The sequence below is a fragment of the Beta vulgaris genome, chromosome 9, assembly GCF_026745355.1.
Source record: "Beta vulgaris subsp. vulgaris cultivar EL10 chromosome 9, EL10.2, whole genome shotgun sequence".
Taxonomy (NCBI): Eukaryota; Viridiplantae; Streptophyta; class Magnoliopsida; order Caryophyllales; family Amaranthaceae; genus Beta; species Beta vulgaris.
Window position 1 is genome coordinate 39,701,172 of NC_079210.1, and position 26,944 is coordinate 39,728,115.

General features: G+C 33.6%; 1 protein-coding gene across 1 annotated transcript; it reads right to left on the reverse strand.

Moving 5' to 3' along the window:
• Positions 1-1,695: 1,695 nt before the first annotated feature.
• Positions 1,696-16,666, reverse strand: LOC104883146 (ABC transporter G family member 36). The gene is made up of 22 exons (XM_010667615.4): positions 16,121-16,666; positions 13,902-14,111; positions 12,819-12,903; positions 12,205-12,364; positions 12,023-12,099; positions 11,870-11,923; positions 9,959-10,049; positions 8,091-8,392; positions 7,063-7,661; positions 6,585-6,745; positions 6,371-6,480; positions 6,016-6,169; positions 5,812-5,925; positions 5,546-5,721; positions 5,006-5,338; positions 4,548-4,838; positions 4,385-4,468; positions 4,140-4,273; positions 3,801-4,028; positions 3,267-3,438; positions 2,917-3,171; positions 1,696-2,224 (listed from the first exon to the last, which is right to left on the reverse strand). The coding sequence occupies exons 1-22, from the start codon at positions 16,483-16,485 to the stop codon at positions 1,952-1,954; spliced, it is 4,428 nt and encodes a 1,475-aa protein (XP_010665917.1). The 5' UTR covers positions 16,486-16,666; the 3' UTR covers positions 1,696-1,951.
• Between the last annotated feature and the right edge of the window lie 10,278 nt (positions 16,667-26,944).

Consider the following 26,944-nt stretch of genomic DNA (forward strand, 5'->3'; position numbering starts at 1 on the left):
TATGTAGCATCTATTATGACATTTCTATTTAAGGGAAATGTAGCATCTATAAAAAAACGGAGGAAGTATACATTAGGAATTACTTGCGGAGACTCACCCTCTCATACTGTAGACTTGATATTTAATTTTCTTTGGAGAGTTTATTGTTGTTCTCCAAGACCATACCATTCTTTAACTAATTCAAGTATTTATTTCTTCTTCTTTTCTTTTTGTTTTCTGTTATGAAGTTTAATTATTGCTCTCTAGTTTCTTTATTTATTTCAATTATGCTTGAGTAGTTCTTTTATCTATGGTTAGGTTGAACCCTAGTAGGAATCAACTCATGATTATTCATTTATATTCTCACATTAGTTGTTTATTTGTTCTTGCTTAATTGATTATGCAATTTTAATACTAGATTAGAGATAATTAGTATTGTTATCATTACTTTATCTTGATCACAATGAGAGTTTGGTATTGGCAGATTTGAGTATTTTATTAAAGACATGAAGTTCTTCACTATGTAGGTAGTAGAATGGATTATTAGCTAGGAAGATAGAGGGATGTGTTTCATGTCTTTAACTAATTTTCATGATTATTCCATGTAGAGTAGGCTTGATAGCATATTCGGGAAGTCATAGATACTTGACAGAGGTTTATGGTATTTTATAGGGTGTACTTTTCTGCAAATAGGAACATGCACTCAAGTGAATGTAGAGGATGATGCACCCTCTTCTAAACGACGTAGTTTTAATATTTAAAGATTCCATGATTTTTAAAAATGATATTTCCTTAAATTTCGCAACTTATTTTAACTTTTTAAAGGTTGTTTCCGATATTCCTTTTTTCAAATTTGAATACAAAAGATATGTTCTTTTAGTTTAAACTATATGTTCATTTACAATATGTTCTATTAATTACGACCTATGTTCTTTTATAATTGGAGATTTACATCTTATTTAATTTTAAATGGCGTGTTATTTTTATCTTGAAAAGTTGTTGAAAAAAGTTCGCAATGTTCTTTTATATGAATTGTATGTTCTTTCGGATGCACAATGAGCATTGTGCACTCTAGTGCATAATCCATGCTTTGGTACTTTTCCTTGTGAATATTTAATTGATTAGTATGGGGTAGGAATTATTATTATATTAATTCATGCTAGTGGAAATTAACTTTAGAGACTTTTATTTGTGTATTGATTAGTGATTCAACCATTATTGATATTATTACCACTATTTAAGGATTAATCATAGAACAACTTTCTCTCTGTAGGATCGATCTTGACCAGTTGAATCTATTTCGTGACCACTTTAATCCATTCAGTAATGACATTTTCTAACCCATTTAGTGACTAATTTAATCAATTTAGTGACTAGTTTAATCCGTTCAGTAAGACTATCGAGTTATTTTCTGAAATTGTCTGTTGTAGTTCGAGAATGAAGAAGACAAAGGAAGGAAAAGAGAAGAGATGACTAAAATAGTGTTGAGTTAGCGCAAAATAGAATAGGCTTGTTAGAAAAATTCAATATTGAGTTCGTCTGACTGTCGATTCTAATAATTTGTGATATATCAGACATTTTTTAATATCCATCCTTTCCATGAAGTAACTTCAATTAATCGATCAAACTGTTGAAACTAAAAACATAGAGAGAGTAGTACTATTATAAGAAGATACTACTATCAGTACTTCCGTGAAACTTGTAGCTTATATTAACTTATGCACCAAAAATTAGATTTATATATAAAAATAATCATATACAATTTCACATTACATAATGCATTACTAGTAATTAGATGATCATACTAGTGGGAGATATATACATATTTATATCTCCTAATACATGCACAATTTCAAAGTATAAGCTAATCAATATCACAATTGCTTCTCATATTTACAACTTTCTCTTCAAAATGTAATTAACCTAATAGTAAAACTTTTTTATTACATGTTTACTGACTACTTTCTAGTTTCTACCTCATTTGGAAGTTGAGTGTTCTAATGCAATAGGCATACAAGAAGGCGAAGAAGACCGTAAAACCAACCAAGACCACAGCTACTGGACCCATAAAATCAGGCTCATACCCAAAATGAACTTGTATGTATTGCTTAATCATAGGATCAGGTGTCATTCCAGTGCCTTTGATCGTTTGTGTTAGATCGCCGTATTGTGACACTATCAACCCGTAAACAGTCCATGCCACAGGGCAGATCCAGTAGTACCATATCCACCATTTTGGTATTCTCTGAAATTCACAACCACCAAAAAAAAATTTAGTCATGGAAACATAAAGCTAGGAGTATAACATCTAGGCAAAAATTGATATGGGTGATAAGTCATAGTTGTATTTATTGGTGTGATTGAGTTGGTGTCATGTTGGCTTTTCCATTTTATGTTGTAAAGATTTCGTTTATTGAGCTGTGACTTGTTATATTGATCACAAGTGATTTACAATGCGCTCTTTTCATCACCTCGAAGAAATTTAGTTTTAGTTGTGATTAGGGCTAATTATGTCCAATTAAGTGTAAGTGTTGATTAGGGTTGATTATGTCCAATTAGGTTTCTCTTTGAGCTCATCAAGTTTGATCAAGACTAACAAGTTCAGGTGAAGAACTGTTTCCTTATTTTGCATCTTACTCGTATATAGGTAGTTTGTGTAAGACCCTAAAGCCAGTTGAATAACAATGTTTGAAGGCGAAGGGTTAATTCTTACGAGGTTAATATACATGTTCTTGTTCATAAATATTTCAAATTGCATATAGTCTCAAATGTTATATATTGAAGCACATGTATGGCATATTGAGACCAAAATTAAACCATTATGACAGAGCTAGTAGATGATGGTGATACTTTAGTTTTGATGTATAAAATTTGTTGCTAGATTTCTAAATAATCAACAACAATATGATCAAATATAGGATGTGATAGAGATCATACCGGTCTAGGGATGAAGAACCCGGAAAAGAGGTTGAAGAGGGCATAGAAAGCAGCAGCAAAGACGGAAGCAACTTGGTGATTTGGTGTGAGGGAGACAGTCATCATACCATAGTAAGTGAAGTAAAGGAACGAGAACAACGTGATAAAGAAGAACCAGAAGAATTTTCCTGCAGTCCATTGGAAGCTCACCATAGCATACACTATGAGTGAATAATATGCCGCTTGCACGAATATATAAGGTATTTCAACAACAACCTGTGGAACACAAAGACAAAATTCCATGTTAATTACTTCTCAAACGCAAGAAAAACTAACAATCATCACAAATATGATGAGCTTAATTCACACACCTGCGAAATGGCGTATGGCATTGCAGAGTACATTCCTGCAGCTCTTTCTCTATAGAAAACTGTTCTTTCAACAGCAACCACCGGCTGAACTGTTCCACAATTACAGATTCCAACAAAGAGTACAGCAGCATACATGGCTCCGATGACTATGGTTAGACTATTTGCATTATCCCTGTCATTTTTATGAGGTCCAAATAGTTAATACACATTGGATTTCATCAGTAATTTTCATATATCCTTGCTAAATTAGACACATTCTTTTGCTGAACTTACTTTTGAAAAATCTAACATACTTTTTACTGAACAACAACGCCTAACATACCTTTATTCAAATTAAGTCATGGTAATTAACGGTGTGAGGATACTCACATAGTCACATTCACATAACACAACTATGAGTCTATTATAAAGGATATCTTTTTTTATATTTCATATCCGTAATTGTGAGAGGTTAGGACAATATGACAACTGATTCCTGACAAGAAGAATGTATAAAAAGGTGAGAGATGATTATGGAAGATAAATAACACTTACAAATTGGTACCAACTTTCCAAAAGATAGCTCCAACAATAAGAGCAGCAGCCAAGGTGAAAAAGTATCTAACAAGATTATAGCTGGGACTTCTCCAATAAGTCATCCATTGTTTCCAAAGGCATGATTTGAATTGTCCCCATGTTGATTGAGCATATTGACTAGTGAAGTATAAGTCTTTTGCTCCACTTGGTGGTATACTTAGTTCCTTTACCAATGCCTTATTTCTTCTGCTCAAAAATCATAATCAGAAAACAGGTTAATAATTCATATATATATCATAGGTACGTACTTATTTTCATGTCAACATACTCGGGAAAGCAAATTTGAGATCAACTTACTGGTGAAGCGATGATGACTTATAGTACTCAGCAAAGTCCATGTTTAGCCTCACTTCGGCTGCAATTGAGCTCACTTCTAACATCCATGTTGCAGGGTTGTACTTATCTTTGATTTTCTGAACTCCATGAATCGCCTACAATTATATAAGCAATTTTGCACTTAGATCATGTATTAAATTCATACATGCAAATGGTGCTAAATTATGATTAAGTTGCATAAAAATGATAATTAAGTAGTTAATTACCTCAAAGTACTCGACTACTTTGTGTGAATTTCGACCTAATGGCCCTGAGTAGATTACTTGTCCTCCTCTTTTCATTAAAAGTAGCTGAAATATAAAACGAACCATATTATTATTAGAAATGGAAAACTGAATATGTTAAGTGTACAAATAGTTTGTAAATTACCTCATCAAAAGCTTCAAAGATATCAATACTAGGTTGGTGAATTGTGCAAACCACAGTTCTTCCAGTATCTACAGTGTTTCTTACTGTCCTCATGACAATGGCTGCCGCTCGAGCATCAAGACCTGAAGTTGGCTCGTCCATGAAAATGATTGAGGGATTAGCAACAAGTTCTACTGCAATCGTCAACCGCTTTCTTTGTTCTGTTGATAACCCTGTTATTCCTGGTAACCCTACCAATGCATCCTTGAGGCTATCAAGCTCTACTAATTCCATTACTTCGTCAACAAAAATCTAGCAAAAATCATGAATGAATTTCATTAGAATCACATCATATACGAGCACACATCAAGGACATGCTCTCTTCAACGTAAAACATATGGTTAAATATAAATTAAGTGAAGAGAAAAAATAATTTGTTGTTATATAGAGGAATACAGTGCAATAGCATGAATCCTTACGAGTTTTTCTTCTGTAGAGACTTCTTTAGGGAGCCTGAGGAACGCTGAGTATAATAAAGACTCTTTAACCGTGACTTGAGGAGAATGGATATCAGTTTGTTCACAATAACCTGATACTCTAGCAAAAGTTTCTTGTATCTTGGGAAAACCGGAAATTCTAATATCGCCTTCAATGTAACCTCCTGTCTTTCTTCCAGCTAGAACATCCATCAAAGTTGTCTTTCCAGCTCCACTAACCCCCATTAGAGCAGTTAAAACTCCTGGTCTGAATGCGCCAGTAACTTCTCGAAGGAGTTGTAGCCTATCTTCTGGTACACCTTGTTCCTTCATTTCCTAAAAGTACCAAACAATACGTAGGTGTCATAATATGCAGATACAATATAAAGGGGATCCTAAAACTATAAAACTTCAAATGCATTTGTTGTGGGATAAGAAAACCTTCATTAAACATTAAGTCACAGCCAATAATGCGCTAGAATTTATTTTAGTCTACTAATGCATACTTCTATAACTTATAATGTATGGCGAAAGGTCACTCACCGGAGGCATATCAACAAAGTAGTTCACTTCATCAAAGGACATAGCAAGTGGAGTAAAAGGGAGAACCATCCCTCTTTTAGGTTCAACCCCATTTGTTGCCTCTAAAGATACATCATCATTTCTGCTTAATCCATTAGGATTGGACCGACTCATTATTCTTCGAAGTGCCATCTCCCCTGTAATGTTGTTCCGAAATAAAACATGAATATAGAAATCTATACAATCTTGATAATTAACTTAGATGTATATATCACTAATTCTCTTACTTGTATTGTTTCCATCAGCAGAGAATAAATTTTTCTTAGACCTATTATGTATTTGGTCATCTTCCATGTCATCTTCATCGTCTTTGGGGATTATTGCTTGTGGCTTTCCAAGAGCTATTTCCATAATAGGGAGCAAAATCAATATAAAAGATGAATGGGAAAATTATGCATTATTTCGTTTAAAAAACTTAGATGTTAACTTACGGTTAAGGTAGGTAAGTGCAACAGTGAAACCAAGATTGCAAAAACATATAAATCCAACAAGACTTGCTGCTCCTATCCAATACCAATATCTGTGTGGAAAGACACTGAAATTCTTCAACACTTGTACACCTAAAGGAGTTTGGCCATCTGAAGCCTGCAAATCAGGAATAATGTCAACATTTTACTAGGATTCGAGGTTTTCCGTGCTAATGAAATCCAGAAATGGCTAGGACTCAAGGTTTTTTCGTTTCAAAATATTTCTGTTTTCATATCCCATTCGCTTTTATACTAGATACTTTAGTTATTTTAAATTACATTGTTACTTGAGTAAAAACGATAAGACAATGAAACTTACCAGCTTGTTCATCCAACGAGGAGCAAACATCTCATTTACAGCAAGAGCGTTGAATGCATATGACAAAGGTGACACCCAATATCCCCATTCCAACCAATTGGGTATTTGATCTGATTAAAGTTGTAAATGCACAAGAATGCGTGAGATTTAGTAATCCTTTCCAATATGTTAAAAAAAGCATGAATTCATAGTAAAGTTGAAAGTTTAAACTAACCTTTAGGAAGGATAAAACCTCCAAGCATGAACATAAGAAGCACACTTAGAGCTCCTCCGGTATTTGCAATGATCATAGTTCGACACAAACCGGCTGTAAGACGAAACATTCCAGCAGCCATTTGTTGGATCAGGAATACCAGTAGAAGTTGCTTGAAGTATCTGAAACAAAAGCAACTCATGTTAGTATTCATTACATCATGTATTACCTAGCATATGAAGGACTTGTCCTCTTTCGACTTATGAAATATAATATCCATAAAAATCAATTTTGATCTGCACAAATCAATAAGGCCCTATTCTCTTCCCTTGAACTGAAAACTGTTTGAAAATGATTTATACTTAGAGACTTAAGTTTTACAGAAAAAATTATTGATGTTGAAAAAAACATAGCCTAAGTTTATGTAGCATTAATATTAGTATGACAATGATTAGAAATGACTTCTAGCTTCAGAGTACTACTACAATGTATATATTACCTGCTAGCTTCAGGTGCAAATCCAATGGAATAGTAGGTCATAGAGGTCCAAACAATTGATTCAAAGATCGATATCGGGATACCAAGTAAGAAACTCGGTAATGTGAAAGTCCAAGCAGGGTGAAAAAGAAGATCCCTATGCTTATAGAACACAGGAAGTCTTTGCATGATCATAGCCATCTCAGCAAAACCATTAAACATGTTAATAATAAGAGTGAAGATCAAAGCTCCCATGTAGAGAGCTCCATCTCCTTCATTCCTAGTATGCATCTTTGTTCTTATAAACACCGTTGATGTGATGATCGCGACGATCATGATTTGTATAGCTTTGAAGATGTACACAAAAGGGTTCCTCTTGATGAGCATCCATTCCTTGTCAAAGGATGCCTTAAGGAGTTCTTTGTATGGGACTGAGTATCTTTCATATATCAAAGCTGCTTTGTGAGATTGGGCCTTATCATATGGAACTGAAAGCTCATTATCTTGTCTTAGCCCAACATGGAACCGCTTAAATCGGGCCACAAACTCGGATACTGGTATGTACTTGTAGGGCTTGCTCCTATCGGCCCAATACTGTTCTTGGTCCTTTTTTGAAGTAACCTGCATAATATATATAACACGTGTTGGTATTGATCTACACATTCCAATTCGAACTTTTTTAAGGCATATTGGCTGATACTTTAGAAGTTTAGATTTGTTTAAGCTATTTTCCAATCTCATCTCTTTCTTTTTCTAAAAAGTGCAATATTTTGACTTTTACAATCTACGTACTAATTTGGAAAATACACATTAAGAAAGTCGTCTCTTCACCTTAATAATATAAGTTTGAGGGTTGATCAGGTCGAATCAAATTTAAACATAAGGTGAGATCAGGTCCAGCAAGATAAAATAAGTTTAGATCAACAAAATTTAGGTGAAGACAGTGCACCCCGAGATAGCTCGTAAATCCGACGTGACAACTTTAACCTCAAAATGTAAAAAGGGAGGAACGGTTGTTTATTATGTGGGTAGTAGGCTTAAAAAGTGTACCTCTTGAAGAAAATCAGCAGTACCCTTTCTTTCAGGGCAAAGGAAGCCACAAGTTTCAAAGAACTCAACAACATGTTCTCTTGGGCCTTGGTATACAATCTGGCCTTCTGATAGTAAAATGATATCATCAAAGAGATCAAACGTCTCAGGAGCAGGCTGAAGTAGAGACATTAAGATGGTTGAATCATTTAGATGGGCTATTTGTTGCAAACACTTCACTATTTGAAAAGTCGTAGAACTGTCCAGCCCAGTCGATATTTCGTCCATGAATAGTGTCTTTGTTGGACCCACTATCATTTCACCTGCCCATTTCAAAATATAAACATAATTAAGATTTGTTAGGTGTCAATATGTAATATTGCACCTTAAGAAAAATAATTGATCTGGAGAATAATCCCTGCTAGGCTACTAGCTAGCAGGATATGTCAACTCAAAAGTTGGGTACAAAGTTAAACAACATAGAAGACGACATGCTTGAAGACCCACTACCATCACAAGATTAATCCCAATATATTATTGGGACGAGAATTCGAACCACAAGCAATACCCTAGAATTTGGGGTAATACTCCATTGAACTACTACCTTTTACTTAAAAGAAAAAAACTATGTAAGTTGGTATGTTTATGTAACATCTATACATATTATAATGATATTTGCATCAAAAAACGTTGTGCTATTATTTTCTTTCTATTTGTGGGACTTAGTGTTGGGTGCTTAATTGCTCTCTTACTTTGCCTTATAAAGATATGAAAGTAATTTTAATAACTTCATAAATTTGTTATTAGTATAATTTTTTACGTATAATATACTCCCTTCATCTCCCAAGAAACTTCCCACTTCTCCTTTTACGTTTGCCATCTAGTTTAAGGTAGAGAAGAAATACTTTATCTGTTCTGTTTTAAATGAAACATTGGGTGAAATGACACTATTCATTAATCAATTTTAATTTCAATTTATCTCCATTTTATAAAGAAAAATATAGTCAAGGGGGATTTTGTTAGATTTGTCTCGATGCATACTATCAAATTATAACTTTTTTTATATTTTTATGTGTTCACAACTAAAGATATTAATGATTAAAGAAGCGCGTTTGATTGCATGAAAAAACAAATGTTTTATTTAAAAGAGAACGGAGAAAGTATATTATTATAAATTTTAGTAACTAAAAGAATTATAGTATCCTTCTAAACTTTTGTTATAGTTTTAAAATTGGTCCACGTGAATTCATAAAATCTAACTACCTACATTATTAGTAGTACTTCATTTTGTTCTTTTGACTTGTGGATGAGGTGCCTAACATTTGGGGTTGTGATAAAATTGGTGTTATTATCATCTACATAAATGGTTGTTGAACGTTCAATGTAACAAGTTGTTTATCAACAAACGTCTTTGATCAATATCAACGTCATATTCGTGTATTACCTAACCAATTATTTCATGCACAACAACTTGCTTTTTTCCTTTTTGATAAAGACAAACTGAATTTCCAAAGAAAATTTTGGACTAATTAGTTTGGCTGTGAGTCATTGAGGGAAAGCTTACATGGAGTGCATTACTTGTAAGTTGTAACTAGACAAGTGAGGCAATTCAAAAAGAAAATAAAACAAAGAAAATATAGAATTAAAATCAATACTCCTCCGTTTCACATCACTCGTTACACTTTTAAATTCACGGATTCTTAGGCAATTTTTGGAGAGGATTAAAGAGTAAAAAGAAAAGAGACTCATGTGAAAAGAGTAAGATAGAGAGAATTTATTGCCCAAAAAAAGTATAGCAAATAATGTGAAACTTCCTACAATAAGAAGTGTAGCGAGTATTGTCAGATGGATGGAGGAAGTAATAAAAGTCAAAACAGTTGGAGAATAACCTGTTGTGACACGTTTCTTTTGTCCACCAGAGATACCACGTTGCATTTCATCTCCAACAAGAGTGTCACGGCATATATCCAATCCTAATATCTGTCAACCAAAATCATGGAAATTGATTTCTTTTCAATATATAAAAATCCAATATCAATATAACTAGATAAGATTATCTTTAACTTATATTCCTTCTAATTTCAATTCTTGGGCCAGGACCTACTTTTTATTGCACTAGTATTGTTTCACTCTCAAGAATGGTCGTACCATTTGAGTTGGGTTTTGGAAAACTAGATAAGATTTTATAGTTTTACACTTTTATCATATATTTCGGTATACTGTGATTATGTGAACATTATACTTTATACATGCAAGATTATATTTTTTGCTTAATATTCATTCGAAACCTCCAAATGAACAAATTCACATAATGAGTAGAGTTTCAAATGAGCAAAACTCATACATATGAATGATACGATACACTCGAATATACATAAAGATTTTCGTCATGATCTTAAAACATAGAAAATTGATGTCTCACTAGGTCAATTACTCCTTGAATAAACAGTCCTTGTCACGGGACGTAAGAACCACATACACCGGGACTATGTATCAATCAAATAAAGGGAAAAGGAAGATTGCAAATTTTGTATAGGAAAATTCAAAAGTAGAAAGTAAGAAGTACTCCATATCTATAGACATGAGGTAGTAATATTATAATGTTGTAATTAATCATTATGTCTGTCATCAAAGCGTAATTAAACAAAATCTTAATTATAAATTTGTAAGGAACATATGTAGATAGACGTTGATTTGGTGCCTCCCAGATCAACTTGCATGAACAGGAAAATGAGTTGTTCACCAACTCAAAATGGTAGAATTCCACGACATTATCTAGCTTTAAATTAAAACAGCTATAAAAAAGTATGAGCAGTAGTCATTTATATTTATATGAATTCATGCAAATCACAAGAATAAGAATTAGTAGGTGGGAGGACCCAAGGTAAAAAATATCATCACTTTGGTGCTGAAATTGTCGACCTAATTTTGGCTGCTTTGTCACAGCCACCATATATACTTCTATATTTTTAAGCGGTTCCTAATCCTACACCACGGCGCTTTTGCATTTGTATTATATATATATGTAGAGAAGTGAGTTCATATGAGAATGCATACTTACATGAGAAATAAGAATGAATTTTACGCGCTATAACTCTTATAAATAAGTGATGTAACGCTAATGAAAAAGTGATGTAACTTTGAAAAAAAATATTAAAAGAAAAAAAACTCAATTTTTTTTTTGGGCTCAAAATTTTCTAGGAGAGTATAATTCTAAAGAACAAGTGTTGCAACTCTAATTCAATCGTGTGGTTGAGATTCATTCTCATTTCTCATGTAAGGAGCATTCTCATGTGATCTTGCCCATATATATATAATTTTAACTTTAAAATTATTTACAAATTTCGTTTTGATCATATAATGTTAGCATAGATTATGAGGTAGTGTTTCTAGTTGATTATAATATTATGTTCCATTTTTTTGTTACTATGTGTTTTTTTACACGTTTTTTTTTACTTATAAGCGTACTTTTTAAAAAAAAAATGAAGAAGATTCAGTTTTATTTGTGATTGTATTTCTATGTTTTCAGCGCTTGTAGAAGGATGATGGCATGCTGCACACTTTTTTATTAAAGAAAAGAAACAATTAGGGTGGTTCTTAAAAATTAGACCATTTTAAAGCATTCTTACAGATGATGACATGATACACATTATGACCCTTAAGTAGAATCTAGTTCGTTGCATTTAAGGATCTTGTATACACATTTAAATAAAATTATGAGAATAAAAAAGTTCACATATTATTGCTGTTAATAATGCTTAATGGAATCAATCTGTATCATCCACAGAAATCCAGCTTACCTTAAGGGTGTAGTCCACAATGAGATTGCTTTCAACTCCCTCCATTGCAGTTGCCTGAAAAAGTTGTAAAGCCACCATATACGATGAATTAATATTTTTTTTCACATGACATATGTTTATTCACGATTTGTTAATTTTGATCCTGTAATTTACCTTCATGAAAAGGTCAACTTCTGGGTCAGGCTTTAAACCATGCTCTTTTTCTCTCCTTGCAAGTTCAGCTAGGAGCTCTATAACACATTCATAAATTATGCTTATAAATATATGTATGAAAAACCTGTAAAAGAAAATTTCTGCTTAAAATTAATGTCTAGGAATTCTTAATTCTAAATTACCAAAGCGAGAACCAACTCCTTGGCAACGTGCTGAGAAATCCAACGTCTCTTTGACAGTCATAGATCCAATGTGAACGTCATTTTGGCTAATGTAAGCTGATGTTTTTTGAGGTACAAATTCATCTAACCTATGTCCATTGTAGGTCACTTCACCCTTCACCTGTTTAAGATTAAGACACACGGCGTTATTTTTTCAATTACAAACAAACTTATTACCTGAATATGCACCCTTTTTATTAGTTGCAACACTTATTTTTCAGTGTAGTAATGAATAATCCGGAGTCTTTGACTATTATTATTTATAATTGTTTGTTAGGTAGAATTATTGAAGTTTGATATTTTTCAAAAAATATATAAATAAATTCAATAATAGATTAGATACTAATCCAATCAAGAACAATTTTTTTTTGGACCCTACTGGAAACTCGAGTAAGAATAAAGATCCTACTAGACCAGATTCAGATTAGCCAACCCAACTACATAGGTCAACACTTGAGAGTAGGGGATATAAAAGAATCCCTACTCCCAAGTATAAGTAGGTAGCAATAGGGTTTCAATTAAGAATAATATACGAATAGTGTAAACATAAAATAACGAAGGAAGTATATAAGTACCTTTAATGAGGGGTCCAACTTTCCAGCGAAGGCTAACAAGAGAGTGGTCTTTCCTGAAGATGGTGGGCCTAACAATAAGCACATCCTGCAACAAATATCACAAACTTTTCAAATGCCTTAACAAACTTCTCTTTTACTGAGGCCAATTTTGTCAACACAAACTTGGCTCATTTTTGCCTTTCATCAACTAGTATACTACTATTACTTACTCGAGTAATTATATCTATTAGTTGTCTTCTAGCTATTTCATTTTTATCTTTTCTTGATTGGAGTATGTCAGGTTCAATTAAGATTGATTAAGTATAAAGAAGTAAAATATAAGACAGTATTAAGGATGATGAGGTCTAATTAGATATAATACATTTAGTCAACAAATTTTGTTGAATAGAATGCACCCTGAAATTCCAACCAATTTTTCAACTTTATGAAAGAAGCTCTTAATAATATTAATTGATTCGAGGAGTGCGTGGTCTGAGTAGTCAAGCTTTTTTAAAAGGAGACACACCCATGATACTTTAAAAAGATATCCATAATACATGCACTTTGCATATATATATCAACATATAACAACTTTTGAATCATGATTTATCGACTATCGTCTAAAAGACCTGGTCATAAAATGCGTCGTTTTATGAAGTTTATTGTATGTTGTAGTTCTATTATCCTAATCCTTGTATTTTAGGTATTTCATATTGTAAAAGTTTGTTTTAATACGATAATTATATAGAATATGACCCTTAATATGTTGAAAACGACCCTATCTTGAATGAATATGTCCGGATCTTCTAGAGAAACTCTACAATGTAGAGTTGTATCTGAGCCATACATTTTAAAATCAATGGTTTAAATCGGTGGAAGGGAAAGAACTAGGAGTGGATTTTGATTATATAAAATAAGGGGAGTTTTGGAAAGAGAATATATGAGCCATTGATTTTTTATTCAATAGTTAATATTGCTGAAACTCTTTCCCGTAGAGTTATTTTACAACTCTAGAGGATCCAAACACTCTTGAATGTACGTATGTCAGAGTGTATGATAGAGGTAGGTGTGCTTTATGATGTTCAATATTTGGCCTCTATATACCTTGATGGTTTGACAATGCCTGATATATCGTTGAGGATAGTAAGCTTTTTCTTCTCAGCTAGTCTAATACCAATCATACTCAATATTCCTTCTGCGAAATTTCTAGCTGCGTTTGGTAGAGTTGGAAGAGCTCTGTTACCGACATAACAATCTGCTTCAATCGTAAGGTGCTCGAATCTTACTTCAACAGTTGGTAACCGAATCCCTACCCTGTAATTAATTTATTAAGAAAATTATTAGAATAAAAGTATTCAAAATATCATATTTACATGATTGTAATTTACAACTTTATTACGTCATAGTGACAGGAAAGAAAGGTCAAATTAATGTGAACTGATATCAGAATCTACATGAAGCCTATTATCTAGAAATGGAAAAGGTATGATATTTACGCTCAATCATCAAACAATTGTTATGTATGACTCGGCAATTATATTGACACTTCATAAGTTTTGCTATCTTATAGATGAGTTTTTTTTTTTTTTATTTGGAAATTAAGTTATCCCAAGAGCTAACCCCTACCAGGCTACTAGCTTGTAGGAAACACCAACACATTGGCTGGTAAGGCATGCATAGCATGCTAAGGAAATACCCCAATATAGTGCTGAGAGTAAAGATCGAACCCTTAACCTCAAGGGCCAAGGGGGAGCGCTCTACCACTTGAGCTAACTAACTCCTATCCTTATCTTATAAATGAGTATACCTAAATAGGCTAAACACCATACCATTTGATGGTTAACAAGGCTTTGAAAAAACACGTGAATCCTTATTTTCAAGTACCTCTGGTCAACCATAAAGATATTATGTTCTTTTAGTCACCGAAAGAAATTAACCTAGTCACTATTAAGCTAATTCTTTTATTAATATTAGGCTGTTTTTTACAAGACAAACTCAATTATGAATACATCGGACCATATTTTCGTTAAAAAAATAGTGTAAAAAGTAGGAATAGTAGTCCATTTCCAACAACCAAATGTGTTGGAATGATGTCATCCTAAGAAGAGTAAGTGAGAAAAAAGAGGAGATGATCAACTTTCATTCTTTCTATCTAGAAAGCAAATTATTAGCTACTTGATTGAAATGTTTGCTCCTTGATTTCTTAAGTAACACATCAATAATTATTGATGAAAAGGAAACGCGGAAAGCAACAGAAGAGCCACACCCACACAAGTGCACAACAACATCTTAAAAGCATAAACAGGAATCCTTGACATTTCCATGCATTCAAACAAACATAATTTTACAACTTGGACTATTTTAAAGAAGAATCATGACATCAACAAGTCTTTTAGTCCATGACAAGGGTCCACACTTTTGTCAACAAATACTAATTTACTACCATATTTTAATTATCCATTTTATTCTTTTTATTATTGTTTATTCTAGAGAGGATAGAACCTAAGATATACTCCTTGTCTTTAATAAATTTTGTTTAAATTACTTCAATTCCTCATCAATTATAATAAACAATATAACAAAATGTTATTTAATACATTTCTTATCATCCACTTCAAAAATAAATAAATTATATTGTTAGGTGGACAAGCTATCTTGTAAGTGTTGTTGATTTCTCAGGTATTATGTACTCTAGTCAAAAAATTAAAGTCACTGAATTTTTTTATTAGGGAATTAAGTAATTTCAAGAGCTAACTCCTACAAGGTTACTATTGGCTAGTAACCCCAATATAATACTGGGGGTAAGAATCGAACCTCTAATCTCAGGAGTCAAGGAGGAGCGTTTTACTTACTTGAGCTAACTCCTATCCCTATCCCTATTGAAGTAACTGGATGGCTCTCATAATATCTTCATTAGTATTTTTTATGGACAAAAAAAGCACACAACCACTTGAATCCTGTGGTGGTTTTCTTCTTCTTGTTGTTTTTCCCAAAAGTGAATTACTAATCATTTTTGTATATATTTGACTATAAACTTAATATTAACCTAAGTATAAATGAAGTGGTTTATTCATTATTGTGTCATCAAAGAAAATCAAAGTATATCAAGTAATAATATTTGATTAAAAAAATGAGATAATTTTTTTTTAATAAAAGATGAACCAAAATTTATCAAAGATTTTGAGAACTAGGTTAAACTTTTCCATGATTCTAACTTCTAAACAAACTTTTGAGTTTAACAAAAAAAAAAATACTTCAAGTAATATATACTATAGAATTTGCTTAAAGCATGAAAAAAAAAACAAAAGATTACACACACTTACTTATCAATTCTGTCTCTAAGTTTAGTGAGAAACTTTTCATTATCTTCCTCAGCAACTCTGAAAAGCCTATCAATGAACTCAATTCTATCATTGACATCAAGCTTCCTAACATCAACTTCCTTGTGCAAAATTTTACTTTGGTTTTGACTTTCAGCATAAGATTTAAGGACACTTGTCCTTAATCTACTATAAGTGGGAAGTTTTTCTAAGGCAGCCCATCTTAAAGCTTCTTCATCTTCTTCATGTGCTCTTACACTGCGCCTTGTTTGGCTGCTAAAAACATCTTCTACACCCCAACTTGAACTTACATTTCTGCTTAAACTTTTGCTCAAATTTCTTCCCCAACTTCTATTATTTCCTTCCATTTTCTTTCAGTTTGTGATTAGTGTCCTGTTTGGAAGCAGGGAAAAACAGAGGGAAAAATAGGAGAGTTTTTAATTCATGTATGACAAATAAATATTGAGACTATTTACTCTTTTGTGTTTACTTGCTCAGAGGAAAAGAGGAATGTTTTTCTTTCTTTCTTTGTTAATTTAAGGTGTCAGGAAATATTGAGGGGTTATATATAGTGTAATTAGGAATGGGAGTTGTTGGAGGTAAAGTTTCTTGGAAGGACTTGGTCATTTTATTTATTTATTAAGTGGCAAAGTAGGAAAAGTTAGTGGAAAGCTTAAGTAACATAAGCATATTTATACCTTTCGTAATTACTTCATTAAATGCTGTCTCTCTTGATTAGTTTATGATTGTTTGCTAAAATATGGACCCTTTTATTTTGTAAGATTAGTTAGGACTTGTGTCCAAAGAAGAGTATCCTAATTTCTTGTATGTCCATCGTGAAAAAATAAAAAATAATTCTTTGTTAGAGATTTAATGGAGAAAGAGTAAGAGAAGTAGATGTAAAAATGTAAGTAGATTAATTGCCCATCTTACTAATATAAGTGCGGTTATTTATACATTAAGGTTGCGTACAAAGTTACACATATACTACAGTGTACGGTACAATTGCATAGTAAAGGTTGATTATTATTCACTTATCTACATTCTGTTCTCAACACTCCCCCTTGAATAATCATTCATAGATATTAGAACTAACTACCTCATTAAAAACCTTGTTAGGAAAAACCCAGTGGGATAAAAACCTGAACGAAGGAAAAAAGAGTGCAGTGTGTATAATACTCCCCCTGAATTTAACACATGTCACGAAGGTAACGCATTCCTATTTTATACAACAATTCTTGAAATCTCTTTGCTGGGAGTGATTTGGTGAATAGGTCTGCAAGATTTTGAGATGATTGAATTTGGTGAACATCAATTTTTCCGTCCTTATGGAGGTCATGGGTGTAGAAAAGTTTTGGTGATAAATGTTTGGTCTTGTCTCCTTTGATAAGCCCTTCAATTACTTGTGTGATGCACGCAGTGTTGTCTTCGTATATCACAATTGGATTATCCGCAATTGTTCTCATCCCGCATTCTTCTTGAATGTGAGTAATCATTGACCTGAGCCACACGGATTCTTGTCCTGCTTCATAAAGAGCTATTAATTCTGCATGATTCGAGGATATAGCTGTTAAGGTTTGTTTTGTTGATTTCCATGATATGGCAGTACCTCTATTAGTGGACAGGTAACCAGTTTGTGATTTCGCCTTTTGTAGATCTGATAAGTACCCAACATGTGCATATCCAATAAGTGATGTGTTTGGCTTTGATTGATAATACAACCCGAGATTGTGTGTTTCCCGGAGATAACGAGATATATGTTTAACTCCTTCCAATGCCTCTTTGTTGGTGAATTACTGTATCTAGCTAACAAGTTTACTGGAAAAGCAATATCCGGTCGTGTGTTGTTATCTAAGTACATCACTAGTAGAATAAATGTTATTTGCTGCGGTTTTACCCATACGCAGCAATATATCACGTAAATATAAACATAAAGATCATCCCTAAATCATTCATTAAAGCACCAATCGCACTTAAGTATGACACTTCAGGACCAAGAATTTCCTCGTTCTCTTCTCGCAGTCGGAAAGGGTCATCTTTAATGTTTAGAGATTGAACTATCACTGGAGAGCTTGGTGGATGGGCTTTATCCATGTAAAAACATTTAAGGATTCTTCTATATAGTTTGACTGATGAACGAGAATTCCATTCTTCAAATGCTCAATTTGCAGCCCAGGACAAAATTTTGTCTTCCCTAAATCATTCATCTCAAATTCTTTCATTAAGTACTTGGCAGTTACTTCAAGTTCTCTAGGGGTTCCAATGATGTTCAAGTCATCAACATAAACTGCGATTATAACAAAACCTGATTGAGATCGTTTGATGAATACACAAGGATGGATTGGATTATTTTTGAATCCTTCCTTTAGAAGATATTCACTAAGACGATTATACCACATTCTACCAGACTGTTTTAACCCATATGATGACCTATTTAATTTTATAGAGAACATTTCTCTCGGTATATGATTTTATGGTAATTTTAACCCATTAGAAACTTTCATATAAATATCTACATCCAACGACCCATATAAATATGCCGTCACGACATCCATTAGTCGCATCTGCAATCTGTTTGAGAGTATAAAATTCACCATAAATCTCAGAGTTGTCGCATCAACTACTGGAGAATATGTTTGATCATAATTGATTCCTGACATTCGAGAAAATCCTTGGGCGATAAGTCTTGCCTTGTATTTGACAATGTCATTTTTCTCATTTCGTTTTCTTACAAATACCCATTTATATCCGACTGGCTTCACACCTTTAGGAGTGCTGGTTATTTGTCCAAATACATCACAATTTTCAAGTGATTTTAGTTCTGCTTGAATTGCCACATTTTTAAAGTGATTTTAGTTCTGGTTGAATTGCTTGTTTCCATTTTGGCCAATCTTGTCTATGTCGACATTCGTTTATGTCTTTGGTTCCATATCATCTTCATCATATGTTCTTCATCTTTTGAGGCATCTTTATCTTTATTTTCAGCTTGGATTTTATTATTTTCAGTTGGAAGAGCCATCTTTATTTCATCTACTACTTCCTCTCGTTTTTTCATTTTTCTTGGCTTTGAATCTTTAGAGTCAGGCGGTCTTCCTTGCTTATGTGTCATCGGTTCATTATCCAATGCCTTATTCACAGTTGGAATTTCAAAACGTGCAGGGGCATTTTTAGCTGGTACGTGTGATTTTGTCACCTTTTTAATATCCGTAAATGCATCAGGCAGTTGGTTTGCAACACTTTGTAAATGGATGATTTTCTTCACTTCTTGTTCACAAGAATTAGTTTGTGGGTCTAGAAATGATAATTGTGTTGCATTCCGTGTGATCTCAATTTGTTTATTCTTTGGGTCCATCTTTGCTCCCCCTAAGGGTTGGAATATTGCCTCATTAAAATGGCAGTCAACAAATCTAGCTATGAATAGATCACTTGTTATTGGTTCCAGATACTTTATAATGGATGGTCATTCAAAACCAACATATATTCCCAGCCTTCTTTGTGGACCCATTTTTGTGCGTTATGGTGGAGCAATGGGGACATATACATCGCACCCAAAGATTTTTAAGTGTGAGACATTTGGTTCTCTTCCAGAGACTAACTGTAATGATGAGAATTTATGAAAGGAAATGGGTCTCAACCGAAATAGTGATGCTGCATGTAATATAGCATGACCCCAAACAAATGAAGGCAACTTTGACTCATTAATAATGGTCTTGCAATTAATTGCAACCTCTTAATTAATGCTTCCGCTAGACCTTTTTGTGTGTGAACATGTGGAACAGTTTGTTCTACCATAATTCCAATTGACATGCAATAATCGTTAAACGTTTGGGACGTAAATTCCCCTTCATTATTAAGCCTCAATTTCTTCATTGTGTGATCTGGGAATTGAGTTCTTAATCGAATAAGTTGAGCAAGAAGTTTTGGAAAAGCAATATTTCTACTTGACAAAAGACTCACATATGACCATCGTGTTGATGCATCAATTAATACCATGAAGTATCAGGAATGGTCCACATGGAGGGTTAATGGCCCACAAATATCGCCCTGTATTCTCTCCAACAATATTGGGGATTCAATTGCAATTTTATTTCTAGAAGGCATTGTTATCAATTTGCCAAGAGAGCATGATAATTCATCTAATTTAGGAACTCTTGTGTTTTTTATCGAATGTCCAATTGAATTCTCGATTATCTTCTCCATCATTCCTGTGCCAGGATGACCTAAGCGGTCATGCCATAACGTAATCAATGTTTTGCTCTCTAATTTTCGCTTAGAGATCTTATTTATTTCAACTGGACGTGTGTCATAAGATATACTCCTGAGAAATATGCTGGCAATTTTTCACATATAAATTTCTTGCCACATTTATTTTATGTGATACAAAGATATTCCTTCTGGCTATCCATCATTGTTTCTAGATGATAACCATTTTTACGCACATCTTGAAAACTAATGAGATTTCTTCGAGATTTACTTGAGTATAGTGCATCAGTGATGGTTAATTTTGTCCCATTTAGGAGCATTATGCAAGCCTTTCCAGAGCCTTCTATTAATTTGGATGTTCCGAATATAGAGTTAACATCGGCTTGGAACATTACCAATTCTGAAAAATACTATTTATTTTTCAATATGGTATATGTTGTTCCACTATCCAAAAGGCATTGATATTCATTTCCAACTCGATCCATATCTTCAGAGTAAAATAAACATAGTTAGTTTAAGAGAAAACAAATGTGTATTTAATTGATAGTAATGAAGTACATGACTAAAATAAAAGTACAAGTGAACAAGAAATAAAATAAATTGATACATGCATTAGCTAAACATTGTTGTTTTCTCCCAGGGTAAAGTCTTTTACCGAGTCGGCTTCATCCATGAAAAAAGTCAGATATGTTAAGGCTGGGCATGGAGGTATTTGCCTCATTGACAAAGTTGGCTTCAACATCCTTTCCTTTTCTTTTGGAAACTTGGTAGAGTTCTACTAAATGTTTGGATGTGCGGCAAGTGCGGCCCCAATGCCCAGTCATACCACATCTGTAACATGCATCTTTCCCTTTCGGGGTTTGCTTGTAATTTCTTTGTTGTCCCCTTCCGAAATTTTTGTAATTATTGTTTCTTGGGAAAAACCATGTCCACGCCCTCGACCACGATAATTACCACGTCCTCTCCCACGACCGTTGTAATTACCGCGCCATCCCTATGTGCAACATTTGCTTCTGGTGGATCAGAGCTTTCTATTGTATTTATTTCATGTGAGGTTGAAGACCCTGTAGGTCTGAGATTATGATTTTTCAATGAAAGATCATTATTTTGTTCAGCCACAAGCAGCACTGAGATTAGCTCAGAGTATTTTTTGAAAGCTCTTAACCTGTATTGTTGTGCCAATATTATATTCGTAGCGTGGAAAGTGGAGAGTGTTTTATCTATCATCTCCTCTTCAGTTATGGGATGATCACAATATTTCAACAATGATACAATGCTAAACAATGTTGAATTGTAATCACTGACTGTTTTAAAATCCCGGAACCTCAGATTGGTCCGGTCAAAATGTGCCTTAGGGAGGAGCACACTTTTGTAATGTCCATATCTTTCATTTAAGCTGTCCTATAATTCTTTGGGACCCTCCACAATCAAGTAGATACTCAAGTTTCAAACTGTCATGTAAGTGATGCATGCGAAGGACTAAGACTTTTACCTTTTCTTGTTCAATTGCTATTTTAACCGATGTAGTTGCATCATTTTTTTGGGCCATGATACTTTGAATTGTATGTTCGAATCCCTGGGCCTTTAAATTCATTTGGGCGTCCACCTTCCATTCTAAAAATTTATGCCCAGATAAATCTAGTATGTTAAATAGTCTTTTCATTAGGTCTCCAATCTTTTACTACAAACATGTAAATATTTGAAATTAGTAAATGATAATAAATCATATATATTATATCCCCCTAATTTTTATCATCATAAATATTATGCAAAGAAATAATCCATATAAGTTTAGTATATAGCAGCTACTAATCTTTTTAAAACAAAAATAAATGATAAAAAGAAAGTAAAAAAGACTATATAATACATACTAAAACAAAAAAAACTAGTAAAATGCACAACTAATGAAATTTTTTGTGCATTTTTGGACTATTTCGTCGGGGGGATTTGTGTTTGGATTTTATTTTTGTGTAAAAGAAAACATTTATCCCCAGTAATAAGGCTATTAGAGCCATAATAAGGTTGTTGTTGTTGGGATTCATGGTGGGCGGAAAAAATGGGGGTCGAAATAAGGTGGAAGAAGAAAAGTGGGAGATGGATAGAAATAAAAAGTAAAGATAAGATAAGGGGAGTGTGGTGGTAAGAGACGGGTAATCCAGTATTTATAGAGGTAATTGCCAAACTGTATTTTACAATATGTAAATATATACATGTTGGTAATAAACAGATAATTATTTAATAATATTGGAGAAACTAGGGCACGTGACCAGAAGTAACTATTACTAGTGATAACAACATTAACAGAAACAAGGAAGAACTATTAAACTTATTTGATAAGACGAAGCAATATATACCCAAAAGAACTTGTGACAACAATATAAGTATCTCATAAGATGACCATTATATTCTATATATCATCAGTTTTAGTTCTCTCTTATAAGCAAAAGACAAAAGGAACAAAAACAACAACAATACTATAAAAGAAAATAAATGCTAGATAATAAGAACAAAGGAAAAATGCCAAAAATAGGTAGGACTTTCATTTTTTTTCTTAGCTTGTATGTGATATGCAGTCGAAGGAAAGAAATGATGAGTGAAAGATCAATGATGTTGTATTCCATTAGACTATAGACTATAGTAAAACTAATTTTCCTTTATGCAGCGGAGTGTCTTCATGCATGAAAACCATGTGTATTATGAAAGAAAAAAAAATGACCTTGGATTCTTTTACAGCTTATAAGAAGTAGATCATTCTTACTTTCCCTCTTACTTCTCATATTCAAAAGTCATATATTCTTTCTCTCTCTAATTTTCTTCTTAAGTATTATGATATCTAGTGTATGTCCAATAAAAGAAAATTCCTGATTCGATTACATCATATTATTAGAGGGAGTACCAAAATGGAAAAAAAAAGAGATGAAGGAATACAGTGGATATGGTGAGAGTAATATATATATATATATATATATATATATATATATATATATATATATATATATATATATATAGAAGTGAGTTCATATGAGAATGCATACTTATATGAGAAATGAGAATGAATTTTACACGCTATAACTCTTATAGATAAGTGATGTAACTCTAATGAAAAAGTGATGTAACTCCAAAAACAAAATATTTGAAAAAAAAATTCAAAAAAAAATAATTTTCTTTTTGAATTCAAAATTTTTTAGGTGGGTATAACTCTAATGAACAAGTGTTGTAACTCTAATCCAATCGTGTGGTTGAGATTCATTCTCATTTCTCATGTAAGGAGCATTCTCATGTGATCTTGCCCCTATATATTATATATATATATATTATATATATATATATATATATATTACTTTGTATAAAATAATTGCACGGGAAGTCTAGTAGAGTTAGATATGAAAGGTTTCTAAATTTTTTTTAATGAGTTTATGATATAGAAGATCCGAGTTCTCGGCAACTATAGAGCATACTTCTCACAGAAAAAACTAAAGTAGTTTGTAGTAATTTTTGTGAAGTAGAGAAAAAAAATTTATACCATAGAGTTGTTCGTGCTGATAACGTGTTAGAGATTAAGGGAGAAAGAGTAAGAGAAGTAGATGCAAAAATGTAAGTAGATTAATTACCCGTCTTACTGATACAAGTGCGGTGATTTATAAACCAAGGTTGTGTACAAAGTTACGCATATACTACAGTGGACGGTACAATTGCATAGTAAAGGTTGATTATTCACTTATCTACATTATGTTCTCTACATTCTTGTATATCTTACTATAAAACTAGACATGGACAATAGGGTTACGTGGTTTGAGTTTCCTTGAAATTGAAATAACGATTTTTTTACTAGGTACCATTGTGAATTTTTCAAAAATTCTTGGGGTACACCTGTTGTTTAACAACTACACCATATACCCCTACTTTGGAGATGAAAGGCATGAAATGCACTTAATGACTAACGGTGTCAACTTTTCGTTAGTCATTATGATTAATTCAACCATCTAATCCGAACCCCAAAATCCTAACCCCCTAACACTTAACCCACCCTAAACCCTAACCCTAACCACCCAACCACCACAACCCCCCTCTGCCCTCCCACCCCTTCCCACACCCCTTCCCCACCCCGTACCCACCCTCTCCCTAACCCCGTTGCCCCCCTCAGTGCACCAACCATCGGCGATCTTTCCTCTGTCCGCACCAACCATCGGAGCATAGCAGCAACGAGGTTGCGACTCATGCTTCCTCTCTTCTCTTGTGCTTCCTCCTCTGCTTCGTGCCGCACCACTATGCTACTGCTAGCTCTGCTTCAATCACGCCTGATTGCCTCCTCTACTTTGAGACCAGCGACGAAGGCGCAACGAGGGTGAAGAGTTCCGTCAAGGCAAGCAGAGGTGGCAGGTGGGTTTTTGCGGGGTTGAGAAGGGGGATGGGGTTGTGGGTGTGGGGAAGGGGGGCTTTTGTGGTTAGGTTATTAGGGTTAGGGTTTAGCGAGGTGTTAGGTGTTAGGGTGTTAGGGGATTAGAGGTTAGGGTTAGGGTTAGAGGGCTTGATTAAGGTTAGAGGGCTTAATTAACCCTAATGACTAACGGAAACTTGACACCGTTAGTCATTAAGGGCATTTCGTGCATTTCACCCCAATGTAAGGATATCTGGTGCATTTTTAAAATAATAGGGGTACGTCATGAATCAAAGTATAGGAATATATAGATGCATATATATAGTGGAATTTCAGGAAGCGATTTCCTAACATCTATCATAGGATCGCAAACATAATCAAACACATGAATCATTCAATACAGATAAAAAAAACAAACCATTGTAGTGTGATTTTCCAGTTGTATGCAAGATTTGAAGATCCGAGAGCCTCAAGTGTTGCTCATCTAATTAGTCCACGAACACCAGTTGAACACCAACGTTTGAACAGAAGAGAAGAAAATCTCTTGCTTTTGATAGTATAAGCGCCGGTTTAGAGGGAATAGTTTTAGGGTTTCACTTTCTCTCTCTAGTGAAAAGAAACTAATTAATGAACTCATCACCTAAACCTTAATATTATATCCTATATATAATAGAAGAGTCATAGGCTAATTAGGAGAACTAATTCTCCTCATATTCCCTTTTGAACCGGCCCAACCCTAATCCTAAATGGATTTGGATTGCTTTGTCCAATGTGTGTTACAATGTGTGACCTCACAGGATTAATATATTTTAGTTATAGGCCCAATCAATATTATCCTATTAATCATATTGATTCTCTAGCAAGAAAATACGATTACTAAAATAATTAACTTTATTATCTTCATAATATAACTCCTATTAAAATTTGGGTGAAAAGTTATTAGAAAATAAATGTTTTACATAAGCTTCACAACCCCATATCCTTAGAAAAGACAATTTTGGAACGTTTCCAGTCCAAATTTCATATGGTGACTTTTCAACTGTTTTAGATGGTGCTTTGTTAGGTGTGAATGCAGTTATTTCAAGCACAAATCCCCAGAATGAAATAGAAATATGAGCAAGACTCATCATGGATCGAACCATATCAAGTAGTGTTCGATTCCTTCTTTCATAAATGCCATTTAACTGCGGTATTCCTAGTGGAGTCCATTGTGAAAGTATTCCATAATCCTTCAAATGATCACCAAATTCTCGAGATAGATTTTCACCACCACGATCTGATCGCAATGCCTTAATTTTCTTCCTAAGTTGGTTTTGTACTTCATTCTGGAATTCCTCAAAATTTTTAAAGGATTCCGACTTATGCCGCATGAGGTAACCAAATCCAAATCTGCTTACATCATCAGTAAAAATAATGAAGTAATTGTACCCTCCCCTAACCAAATTACTCATAGGTTCACATAAATCCGTATGTATGAGGGCAAAAAGGTCATTGACCCTTCACTTGAACCTGTGAAAGGTGACTTTGTCATTTTCCCGATCAAGCAGAACTCACAAGTATCAAATGATTCGAAATTAAATGCTTTGAGAATTCCATCTTTATGCCGTTTCTCAATGCGCTTTTAGCTTATGTGGCCTAACCGACAATGTCATAGATATGTAGGGTTTGAATCATTTGCATTATGTTTCTTGCTGTCTATGTTATAGATGTGGGTTTCTAAGTCTAGCACATATAAACCATATGATAACTTGGCTGAGACATTATAATAAATCATTGAAATAAGCAGAACAACAATTATTCTTTATTTGAAATGAAAAACCTTCCGAATCCAAAATCGGAATTAAAACAATATTCTTAGTAAGAGTTGGAACATAATAACAATTATAGAGTTCTAATACTAAACCAAAAGGCAAAAGTAGACTATAATCTCCCACAACCAAAGCAGCAACTCGTGCTCCGTTGCCCATGCGGAGGTCTACTTCTCCTTTGCGCAACGTTTTACTTCTTTTTAGTGCCTACACATTACATGCAATATCAAATACCCATGACGTAGAAGTATATAAGTTAATCTCTATAACATAAATACCTGAAGTCGAGGCGGCTAATCTTCTTATCCTCTAGATACTTAGGACAATTTCTCTTTCAATGACCAATCTTGTGGCAGTTGTAGCACTCATGCAATGCTGCTACTTTTGCCTTAGGAGTGGTTATTGGCTTAGAAATATCATCAGTGGCAACATCCTTGC